Source organism: Anas platyrhynchos, chromosome 2, assembly GCF_047663525.1.
Source record: "Anas platyrhynchos isolate ZD024472 breed Pekin duck chromosome 2, IASCAAS_PekinDuck_T2T, whole genome shotgun sequence".
Lineage (NCBI taxonomy): Eukaryota > Metazoa > Chordata > Aves > Anseriformes > Anatidae > Anas > Anas platyrhynchos.
This window is the reverse complement of record NC_092588.1, coordinates 33,130,375-33,142,897: the sequence shown is the minus strand read 5'-3', so window position 1 is coordinate 33,142,897 and position 12,523 is coordinate 33,130,375. Positions and strand designations below refer to the sequence as shown.

General features: G+C 38.5%; 1 protein-coding gene across 5 annotated transcripts in view; it reads right to left on the bottom strand.

Moving 5' to 3' along the window:
• STAU2 (staufen double-stranded RNA binding protein 2) overlaps nt 1-12,523 on the bottom strand; it is a 168,843-nt gene that overhangs the window by 146,587 nt on the left and 9,733 nt on the right. For 2 of the 5 annotated variants that reach the window (XM_027452356.3, XM_027452358.3), the window contains exons 2-3: nt 3,758-3,965; nt 2,581-2,726 (exon numbers count right to left, since the gene is read on the bottom strand). In XM_027452356.3, the coding sequence (XP_027308157.1) occupies nt 2,581-2,726; nt 3,758-3,956 (345 nt within the window). In that variant the 5' untranslated portion in view covers nt 3,957-3,965. Of the gene's footprint in view, nt 1-2,580; nt 2,727-3,757; nt 3,966-5,155; nt 5,224-12,523 lie in introns of those variants that run through there. The other 3 variants (XM_027452357.3, XM_072034519.1, XM_072034518.1) reach the window with 2 other exon arrangements.

Below are 12,523 nucleotides of genomic sequence, written 5' to 3'. Positions count from 1 at the left end.
AAAGAAAATATCAGTGTATTATTTTTACAGGAGGAGAATAATCTTGAATTTTAATAAAAATATGTTTGGTAACGGGCTTGTTCAGTAAATTTCTGGAGCTGGAGCTCTAGCCTTCTCACTTATCCTATCTGAGAAATACCTCCTGAAAAAAAAAAAAAAAAAAAGAAAAAAAAAGTAGGTTACAATTTAATTAAAGGAATACAATTGGCTATAAAAAAGTGTAGAGTAGCCAACGAATGTTTAATTTCTCAGACCCCAGCTGACAGTTCTGCTACAAATGGACAGGCATTTCTCATGTGTTTTTGTGAAAGTTTTTATTCCTTAAGTCTAACCTAATTACCTGATGGCAACAGAGCAGAAATGCTAAGGCTATCGTGCCTTGCCCTTATTTTCATTCCACCAAGTTCCTGAGGTCTGGATTTTTTTTCCTCCTCACTTCATCTGCACACCAAACCCTCTCTCCTGCTTCCCAGCCTTTTGAAGTGCTATGTCCCTCAGCAACCTGCTCTTTTCTCTGTGCCACTCTCTAATTTCTTTTGCCAGTCTTTCTTTTAAGTTTGTCTCCTGAGATGCCGCTGACATAGAAGCATACAAGAAAGGATCAGCCTGACAAATACACTTGAAAACGTAGTTAATGCTAACAAAAGACCTGATTTTTCTTATGATGAAGAATCTAGTTGGAGAGCAGGTTCCTAGGCATCCTAACCACACTGTCAAGAAGTACCACTTCTTTCACAGCTCCACTGTTTCTAGCTTCACATTTCATCCTTGTCAAAACTTACTTTCCAAAGATAACTAGAATAAAGGACATGTAAATTTACTAGCATTTCTGGCCATGACACAAGCAGATGTCCTGTAAAGCATGCCTCTTAAAATCATGAAAACCACCAGTGGACAGGAACACAGTTTGTGTAAGAACAAAGCAAACTGAGAAATTCCTTAAATGGTGAACAGCAGCAGTAAAACATCGTTTAGGTCATGTTTTCTAGAGCAGACTCAGCTCTGTTTCACATATTGTATCAGATAAATCATCATGTTGCTAGCAATACATTATCCAAAACTGCCAACACAGTCGTAGGTTTTTGTCTCTGCTTTCCATAGACCAGAGGTATACTAGTCTGCATAATCTTATTAATATCACCCTTGTTCTTCATCCTCTCCCCTCCTGTGTTGTTCTCACTCTCTGCACAGGCCCAAATTAGACTTCACATTCTTCTAAGCAACAACCAATCCACACAGCATGTGTCATTTTTTGATCACTATGAACATAATTAAAAGTAATGAGGTAAATTGAAAAACTGAAAAATTAAGAAACCCTCGTTAAATCTGGCTTTCAAAAGCACAGCTAACACAGACTCAAGTAATTTCAGTAATTCCAGTTCCTTTAAAAACAGTAACAAATATATCTGAACTACATCTTATCCTGCTACACTGTAGTAGAAAAGTAACACAACTCATATCCCTTTACTGTTGAGAAATACAAACAGCGCCCACCACACCTTTTGGCATGACTGAAGCACTTAAATCGCAGTCATGGAAAAAAGTAACAAAATAAATATGCAGCAACTGGGTGAAAAGCAACAGAGAGCACATCAGATTTAACATGTCACAACCTAAAACCAACCAGTGAATCACCTGGTCCTGAACGCTTCCATGGGGAGGACGAGTACTTCAGCTCCCATTACTGATGGGCAATCCTAAGAGCTTGCTGATTCCCGACAGCCCCGCACCTGCTGACATCATTTCCACCAGCATGAAATATGCACAAAATCAGCCAAATTACACCGTCAGGAGCCTGCATCAGCTCTGTGCTAGCTGGCAACGTAATGAGCAACAGAAACAAGGGCTGAGAGAAGAGCCCACAGCTAGCTGAAACTTTTTACTGATCATGAGAATGTCCCTCCATGTTCCTTATCATCTGAAAGCATCCTAATTTCCTACCTATTAAATGTATCTGGATATCCAAATTGACATAATAACTGACAAGAATTAACCGCCAGCTCACTATAAACTTTAATGCTATGATCATATTAGGAGGCTTAATATCACTGCAAACCTTAAGGTTGCACAAAATTTAAAGGAAAGAACAATAAAAAGAGTTTGTGCCCTACAATGTGAGATCCATAGATACAGCATCAATGGACTCAGAATCATATCAATTGAAAAATATCGTGGACTGTCTTTATAGTAACCTGCACTACCATGAAAAAAAATCAGAGGTAATTATCACAGGCAAGCCAACTGGAGAGAAGGATTCACACAGCTTAAAAAGCAACAACCCCATAGAGATTAACAAAGGGTGGTGATACTCTGGAAAGACCCTCAGAAGGTCTTTATAGAAACCAACAAATATAAACTCAAAGCTGTAAGTCAAAGTAAGGTACAAAGTGATGTAAAGGGCTCCAACAGAATCACAAACATACTTTCTGAAAGCAAGAAAAATAAAGCAAAATGAAAAAAAATGTTAGAAACCCTTTACACTAGAAACATGGTTGTGTTTGACAAGTGAACTTGTCAAGATCATGACATTATTTGTTCAGCCTTTAATGCTTGGCTCATAACCTGGAAGTGTGACCTTACCTTGGCATGAGCAGGCCCTCGTTCATTCAGAAGCTTATACTGGGGTTGAATTCTATTGAAACGGGCTAACTCATTTACCAGACACATTGGAGTTTTCTCTTTGGGGTTTGCCATGTTATCTTGGAGAGGAGCTGTAAATAAAGAGTCTGTAAAGTTTTTGTGGATAAATGTATTCTTCACAACGTTGCAAAACTTTGCAATAGCACTAGTATGCTTAAAGAAAGAATACTTTGGCTAAAAAATAATGTTTGCATATAAGCTACATACAATGTTTAAATACCATTTCCATATTAATCGTAATAGAATGTTTATTATGTAATGTTGATTTTGAATACATGCAATTAAAAATATATTTTTTCAAAATTACTCTGTAAAAGATGACAGTGGAGATAGACATATACATATGCCACATTTTCTACATCACCGAAATGTTGTCAGAATTATGCTTGTTATATGAGTTGACTACTCTTTCAGAATGATTTCTCAACACTTTGAAGCAACACTGGATAGCATAAAGGTTGCAAGATAAATACAGCAGATGAAACACTGTGGTCCTCACTTGCTTCTCCCTCCTTCCCAGTTCTCAATTCTCGGTGTAAGTCACTCTCTGGGCACTCCCAAAGTACATCTCCCTACTCCCTTTAAGGATTCTGTTCTGCTTTTCTTAGACTATTTACTTCATGTATACTGCCCTAGCATTTTTTAGCCTCCTCCTATTTCTTGTATTTATCCCCTACACATGCTTTCACTGCTTGCTTAACTTTTTAGGATAACATTTCTGTATTTAATACCCTGTGCAGCATAGGAACTACAGCATTTATTAGGCTACAAAGGAAACACCAAATACTGCCAAGCAGTCTAAAGACATTCTGTTCTAGGGAAGAGAAGTACACTTGGAGACCTTCCTGCACGACTAAAACTTCTCTGTAAAAGATACACCCAGAATTTGACAAAATAGACATGTTCTTTTCTGAGTTTTTATACCATTAACCAACACTTTACTGTAAATCTCAGCTCTATTAAAGAAACTTAACGTAGTAAACAGTCAAGTTAACTAAAATATTTTTCTACAGAATTTTCTTTACTTTTACACTCTTTAAGACTTTTTTTTTTTTTAATTAACACTGACGAAAAGATTCACTTGAACAACAAAGCAAACAGAGCTGGACCAACATACCTGGTGAGTTGCTAGCGGGAGCAGGATCCACGGGGCCAGCAGTAGGACTGCTACAACTGGCAGCTGGTTCCGAAATGGATCCATTCATGGCAGGTGGCAGACCCAGCGTGTTTGTAGTTGTTACTGGGAGGGGTAGCACCATAGGGGACATGGTAGGTCCGGACAGGTTTGCTGTAGTCTGCATCTTAACTTGTGCCATTGTCTATTGCTGTAATAAACAAAGTGCTATGAGCAGGGCGCTTCACGTTTTGAATGCCGAGTGACAGTATTGATATTAACAACATTTCTTTTTGCTGCTGGATCTGGGTCACAAAACTATTCACCAAAGTCATTGCCCTGCAAAGATTACTTCCAAACTGATGCACAGAGAAACAGTTGTTGCTCGCAACCAAAGAACATGACTAAAGCAGAACCCGTATGCCCTGGCTCTAGGTTTTGTTGCTCAACTGTGGGATGATCCTGCCTAAAAAACAGCAGGAAGAATGATTATTCTAGAATAAAATTCCATACAGATCTCCTGATGATGAGATTAGCACTCGCCAGTTTCTCCAAGAGCTGATCTCTATGCAACTAATTGCAGTAGCAATAGTTTTTCGAGTAAAGTGCACATAAAACATCAAATAGGGCCACTAGAGAAAAAACTGCTTTGTTTTTTTTTTTTCCTGCCTGTTACCCAACTAGAAAATAGATTAAATAAGAAAAAAAAAAAAAGTTAAAAAAAAGCAATAGAGCTTACTTATCCAGGTTACAGATGGAAATTACTCATCCAGGCTACAGGTGTAACACTTCAATCCTTATATAAATTACAAACACAAATACCACAGATTTCCCATATTTGCCTACAAAGCAGCGTATAAAGCATTTACCTGGAATATGCCTGATACCAATTATCTCCTTCCACCTACCCAGCTGGGTCTCTGTACTGCCAATAGATGTTCTCTGGATTAGTCTGTTCTCATAAGCGAAACAGGGTCAGAGCACAGCTCCTTCACACTATTTATTCACTGAGAGGATGCTCTTTGGCTATGTTTTGGCTACCAACAAAACCTCTTGCAAAAAACACATGGTAACAGTTCAGAGGACAGCCAGCATCCCAGGCAATTCACTAAAGCAAGTTCACAGGTAGTCATTATCCAGGAGAAAGCCAAAGGTTTCTCCTGTTGGCATCAAAAGCAAACAGGACAACCTAACGCTGTCACCTCCTACTACTCAGTAACAAACACCAGGCGTGGTTTTGGGGCGTTGTATGCACTCAGTATAGTGGAGAGACAAATCCCATAGCAGCCAGCAAGCAGTCTGGTGACCAGGGACCTTTCCTAGCTGAAGCTTTGGTCCCTCTGGTGAAGGAGGACCTGAAACTCATCCTCCTCCCCCACCACAAGGAGCATCACTACTGACCCGCTCTTTGACACTTTTCCTGGAGTAATTCTCTCTTCTAAGCATAAAAACCTATCCAACACCTGAAAAAAAAAAATCTAATTAGTGTCTTATGGAAATGAGCATGGCTCTATACACTTTTATGTGGTTAAATCAGTATTTTCCACCCCCAAAAAACAGTTCAAAAATACCAAAGTATCTCTACTTAGAAGGACACAGTTGGTTAAAATCCTGCATCATTAGATACGCCATACAGTAAGACTTCATTATACAAAAGCAGCTGTGCTAAAGTAAACTATATTGCTGCTTATCTGTGCTTTGAAGACGACATTCAGATTGGAAGGACATTTTTATTACGCAGGGAAGATAGAATGATTTTAATCTCTAGCAAGGCAAAAGTTAAAAAAAAAAAAAAAAAAAAAAGAGCTGAGATGCAATCATTTGCCCTTTTCATAAACACCATAAGTAAAATGCTAACAGTGACAGAATTTAAAAATACATACACAGTCCAGCTGAGATACATTTAAACACTTTGTGTGTTCAAAAATAAGTATGAAATTCAGACTGCAAAAATTCTACTGTCATTTAACAGAAAGTGCTGTTGGAGGGACCTCACTTAAAGATGGAGAAAGAGTATAGCTATACAATTCGTTGTATATTGTGTTTAACTCTGATTCTAAATCTATTACAATTCAAAAAGTTTCTTAATTGTAAGAATCAAAGTAAATAATGGCACAACCAGACCATGCTTATTAAATATTTTTTAAAATTAAACCAACATAGAAACTATGAAAAATCATCACAATAATTAATGTTTAAGAAACACCTTAACAGTATTCACAGCATTTTAGCTTGTATCTGTGAGTATAACAAAGATCACTCATGATCTTGTATACTGTATGATCTTGATACTGTCTGAGACACTACTGAACACTTATTCTCAGGCCTCATCAGCTGTCAGTTATCCTTTTGACTTCCAGTATTGGATGTTTATTCTTCTTTTCAAGAAAGCAGAGCATACTCATTATCAAATAAAAATCAAGTGCTTTATGAAGTATATTTATGGTTGTTATTGCTGTTATGTTGTACTGCTGTTTTAAAGGGATACATCATAGGATTGATCCTTTTCTATTAAGGATAAAAGGCAGCTTGGTAATAGTATCAAGGAACAGGAAAAATAAACAAAATAAAGTTTAGGAGAAAAAAGATTATTTGTACTGCAATGAAGTATGCAGGAAATCTGAATAAAATTATAACATATTAGATGTTGGGGTCTGTTTATTTTACTAGCTTTCTTAGATATCTAAAGCTGGAAAACTCCTACGAGAAACCACAGATGTTTTGTAAATTAATCTGCATAAACAGAGATGCTCAGGAAGCAAATATAAGTGCAAGGAGTAACCCTCCAGTACATGAAATATGGAGATTATTGATTTGTAATCAGTTCTAAAATCCAATTAGAGACAACAGAGAGAACACAGTTGACATGGTGTTGTAATGTCATTTTCACATTACCAAGCAAGTAATCTTTGATGTCGTCACAATAACAGGCAAAAACTTGCATGCTCCATCTTCTCTTTACACATATTTATACCAGTGTCACAGTATTTTATGAAGAGTGAAGCACAAATATTTTGCAGCCCCGAGCACAGAACCATTCACCACCACAAAACAAAACGCAGCACTCGGGGAGAGAGATTTTACCAAACTGGGCAGAGATAAAGCATGGTAACGTCATTAAAATAACTCTAAATCTGCTACTTGGATATTTTTGAAAAAGACAGCATATACGAGAGGGATAATTTATTAGGCTATTATGAGTACATCTGGAATAGCCCCCACACCTCATTTCAAGTGGCTAACCAGCTCACGTCTATGGGACTGCCACATCAAAGAGCCTACAAAGGAGTTTTTCTTTATGCTGCGCAATGGTTACAGACACTCGGATCTTTGTTGGATATCTTTGTTGTGCAGCTGCTGACTGCCGCCTTTGTTGCTTTATAAAGTCACCAACTACCACGCCAACACATCGCAGCAATGATATTACTTGCAGTCTTAATCGCATACGTGTCTACAGAGCTGAAGTCTGTAAGGCACGAGGCTGCAAAAGCTTATGGTGCCTTCTAAAATGCTGCAATGTTTTTCCTCTCTCAGTCCAACCTGCCCAGATACACTAGAAATGCTCCAGCAGGCACTTACGGTGAGCTAAATACACTATAACTGCATTTTTCTTGCGTTCAGCTTTCGAAGGCATTTTCTGTATAGGCAATTACACAGGTTTCATTAGACAGTTTGGTATGAACTTTCTAGTTAAACAATGTGTAAGCTGTGATTTTTTCTCTCATGCTAAAAAGCAGAACAAAAACCCCTCACACTTTGAAGTGAAAATATTACTGTCAAATATTCCATTCATTTTTCCCATAAGCTGGGAAATATGTTAGCTTAGTTACACTCACAGATTCAGAATATTTTTAACAAATGCAAACAAACCTGTGTCATGCTAAAAAGCTCCACATGGCAAAAAGAATTACTTCTTTTTTTTTTTTCCCCTTTTTTTTTCTAATGATTATCATTTCCTGTGCTTTTCTGGAACACATCAGCTTATTTCCTTAAATCTTATGACATAAAATATGAATGAAATGCTGAGGTGAAACGAGTCTGAGACTATGTCAAACTAATCTAATAAGCAAAGAAAGACAAAAGCAGATAAGACAGCAGAGAAAGCAGAAACATGAGCAAAGAGCTTTCATGTTAAATGTACTTTCAAATTGTGGAAAAACTGAAAAAGCAAAATCTTGACTTGAAATAGCAGCTGCTGGGTAAAAAAGCAACACAGCTGTAGAGACTAATGACCTGAATAGAAAATGGAAGACTGAAGTTCATCTGTGCAGAATGTGAAAATACACATGAGCATGGTGCAACCATGCTTTCACACTACTATGCCACACAACTAAATGTACACAATCTATTACACGTACAGGTGTGTAACCAATTATATGTTCCACTTACTTGTGAAGTGCTTTACAAAGACTAAGAATTGAGGGCCATATTAAAAAAAAAAAAATCATTAAAAAAATTGACTTTTTTTTTCTTCTATACTTCCACTTACATATTCAAATTAGTGCCTATTTTTCACAACAGTATCACACATAAAGGATTCCAGGTCCTTTTCTGCAGAATTGCTACTCAGCATGCTATATGCCATGTTTTGTTTGTGACGCTGACTGTTTTGCAGCTAATGAGACTTTGTTCTTGTCTTCCTTGAATTCCCTTTGAAAATAATAATAAAAAAAAAAATGGAAAGAATTATGATTTCAATTTTTCAGGATTGCACTGATTTCTACTTCTAGTTCTAAAATGCCTGCAGTCTCTTCCAACCCTGCTTTGCAGAATCCATAAATTTAACAAAAGTTCTGCTTATTCTACCATCCACATTAATGAAAATATTGAAAGGCACAGGACCAGCATTATAACAGACTGTGGGCAGTGTCTAGCTAGGCAGCATCTCAATGCCTTTTTTTTTTTTTTCCAGACCAAGCCTTTCTTTGGTTAGCAGCTTGTTAATGCAACTCTTTTGCCAAAAGTTCACAAGTCATCGAAGCCTAATACAGCTGAAAGTTTCCTAACCAAGGAGGGTTTGGTTTTAGCCTATAAATCCATTAAACTCTCCATTCTCATGATATGACTTCATCCACTGTTACACAAAAGCATACAGTACTGCCAAAGGTTAAATGTTTATCTTCTGAATGCTTCTCACATTTACAGTAAATATTTTGATATCCGTGTATCATCTATACAGCTGAAGTATAATATCTGCATATGCATATTATATATATGTATAAAGTGTATATCTATGTAGGTAATATATATATGTATAAATAAAGTATTACACAAGTCCTAAACTTTATGCATCTTCTTTTTCTTGTGGTACTGCAGCATCCAGCAGCTTACTTGGGGATGACAGAAAGCATACAGACCCGCATTACCTTCCGAGCAGCCGCTAATTCAATCTTTTCTGTTCTACAAAATCAAATAATGAGATAGCCACACACAAACAGTTTAGCAAGAGCACGACTTAAAGCAACAGCGAGCAGATGGCTATCTAGAATTACTAACAAAATTTATCTTGTGTATACATTTCAAATAGGCTAAATTGACAAACTGCGCATGAAATCAGTGTGCACAGAATCCCCGTGTATCGGTGCTGGTCCCCACTCTGTTTGTGCTCCCCATTTGTCCCTCCATCAATTTGTTGGTTTTTGCCTTATGAGGGGTGGCTTGAGAACAGGCAGAGCGATCCCACACCTTGCTCCCACAGCAGAGGACGACCCTATTTGTCCTCTCTCCCCCCCCAGCAGAAAGCTAATAGCTCCCTGACAATTCACCTCACTGAACCTGCTCACGTGAGAGCGAGGGGAAGATCAGTGGAGAGCCCGTGCCCGTACACGGAGGGCCATAAACTCATGACCTGGCGTGGGTGCGAGGAATTAGCCCTTTCAACTCGTGCTAATCAGCTTAGCATCCCTGCCAAACCATACACTCAAGTTCAGCTCCTTCACGCTGTCCCACATAAAACCCGCTACCTCAGCCCCAGTGATTCAACCTCCAGACACCTGTGGCATTTAAAACAAAAACAAAACAAAAAAAAACAATGGCCTATGTTAGGGTGTGGTAATTTCAGTGGAAATCTGGACACAGCTGCAAGCTAGTTAACAAGTAAGTAATATACCACAGCAAGTAAAATTAGGGCTTAAAAGCATGTTACTCTCCTGAGGCATAAGAAAAAATAAATCACTAACTTTTATTATTATTATGTTTATTAAACAATTTACAACCAAAGATAAAAAAGCACACAGTGAGGAAGACATTACAGGTTATAGACTGAAACTCAAATGCAAAAGAGCCACAAGGCTTACAGAAAAGTTCACCCACTTGCTCAGCACTCAGCACGGTGGGGAGGAATGAGTAGAAACTACTCTTTCTGCAAAGTGCCTTCCCTGGCTTTCTGAACACAACAGGAGGTGGCACACACAAATCCTGGAAGGCCGGGCAGACACAGGCAGAACGAGCAGCTGCAGATTTCTTTGGGCTTTCGCCAGGCCAGAGCATGAAATCCTATCACACTTTCAGAAAATACAGAAGTTATTTTTGTCAGGGTATTATCATCCACAGAGGAATATGCTTCGCAAACTCCTATTTATGATCAGTGAGAAGTTTTCTGAGGAGTGTTTCATTCCTGGCTGAGAACTTGAAAGGCGGGAAGGTATTTTTAGAGGGAAAAAAAAAAAAAGTAGAAAAAATCTGCACTCATAATAATTTTCAGCCACTTCTTCAAACAACAGTCAGCTTAACATACTTTTTTAATTACTAGACAGGACACATTGAAACAAAAAAGGGAGTTCAGACTAGGAAAGCTGAGCTAGAAACTGTTTCAACTTGCAGACTTCTTTCACCATGAAACTATATTGGTTCCCTAATCTCCAAGACTATGTTGATCCAAGATGCTACATGAAGCATGAGAGTCCCTAAATCGGTGACTAGATTACAGTTACTTGGGAATACATCTTCCATCTGTCCCTGACTCGATCCTTCTGTAATAGCCCTCCTTACAGAGGCACTGTGTAATTTTGAGAAGAAAGGAAGATTTCCAAAGAAAAACAAAACAGACAAGTAAGGTAACTATGGAATCAAAAGGCTAAGACTTTCTCAATAAACAAAGTGGTCAAAGCTGGGGATTGTTATTGTTACTTAATTATTACGTGTCAGCAAGGGGACTGGAACAGAAAAGGGTTGCCCTGCAATTGTGATAAGATGGGTACAATTTGAAATACATAGTATACATCAGAAAGGAAATAAATATAATAAGCAAACACTTTGCAACTAGTAAATTGCTTGGGCCACTACAACGAAAGACAAATGACTAAAATGAAAGATGTGTGACCTGCAGGGCCATCCACATGCACAGTGCATCTCACAGGGGAACAGCAACCTGCACCTCGGTAGGCGCAGCAGCCCACTCAGTGGTCTATCCACAGTTTATCAGCACTATTTGAGATATCACAGGATATCACACCTGGATACCTCCAAAAAAGCAGAAGTCCTTTCTCAAAAGACCCGTGCCGCATCTAGCACTGCGCACGGCAGAAGGTTCAAATAAACCATGGCATGAAAAGGCAATGAAATGGCACGAATGTATGTGTTTAAACGAATGCATTATGCCACTAGTCAACACAGGCAAGGCAATCAACAAGTGGGCATCTACCTGAGGCTGAATCACTCAGCTGAGTGACAGCTGACAGCCAGACGAGGTAACTACCATCTCACTGCGCTAGATGTCGAAATACAGGCAACCGAAGCGTACTCAGTCAAACCTGTCTTAGACAAACAAGTGATCACGGACCTTATTAAAACTAACAGGCATAATTACAGAAGCAAATAAACTCCCATGAGAAGCGCTGCAGACAGAAGCGCCACACCTAATGTATTTGCCAAAGACTGGCATTCTCCTAAGGAATGATAGAAAAAAATGCAGGGGTTAGGGTGCTGATTATAATTTGCACATGCAAACGTATACGGAGTGTAAAAACAGGAGGACGTTCACAGAAAGCAGAGGATGTTGACAGGAAGGACAGCATGTAACTCTTGCTCCTGTGGCAAGAGGAAGGCTGAAATGAAAATACAGAGAAAGAAGCAACTTGGCCTGTGCTGTATCTCTCTGTACACAGCAAAACTGAATCACCCCAGAGCATACACAAGGAGATTTTCTTGCCTAGCAGAAAAATTATGGTTGGGTCCTGTGTACACTGAGCAGCCACCTGGGTGAAATGGAAACTTCACTTCTTACTGCGGATATGTAGCAGAGTTCCTAAGAAGAGAAACTTTATTAATATTCATCTTGAACCACGATGGAAGAAAGGATTGCCGTTCTCACAAAACAATCTCACTGATATCAAAGATCGCTGAAGCTGAAACAAAACAAAAAACCCAGACATCTGGGAATTCCTCAGAGAACACGGTCTGTGACCAGAGCAAACACCTCTTGGGGAAAGCGACTTGGCATGACGGCAGTGTGAGAAGCATAATTACAGAACTCCTGTTTGAAATGACGAGGGAGATCAATGAGATTATCAACTCAAAGATTTCAATGCCAAAAGAAAACTAGAAGATAATGAAAGTCAATCTGTTGCATCAAAAACGGAGCCAGCCAGACATTTCAATGCTTTTCAACTTGTTTATAACCCAAGGGGGAAAGATTAGGCTGTTTCATAGAAATGCCCACCATCTTACAAAGATAAACTCATGAGGAAGTTTGTTTATCCTGTTTTATTATTGCTGTCCAGAAAACAGAGAAAATGTAAGAAAAAAAAAAAAAAAAGGAAATTTCCAACA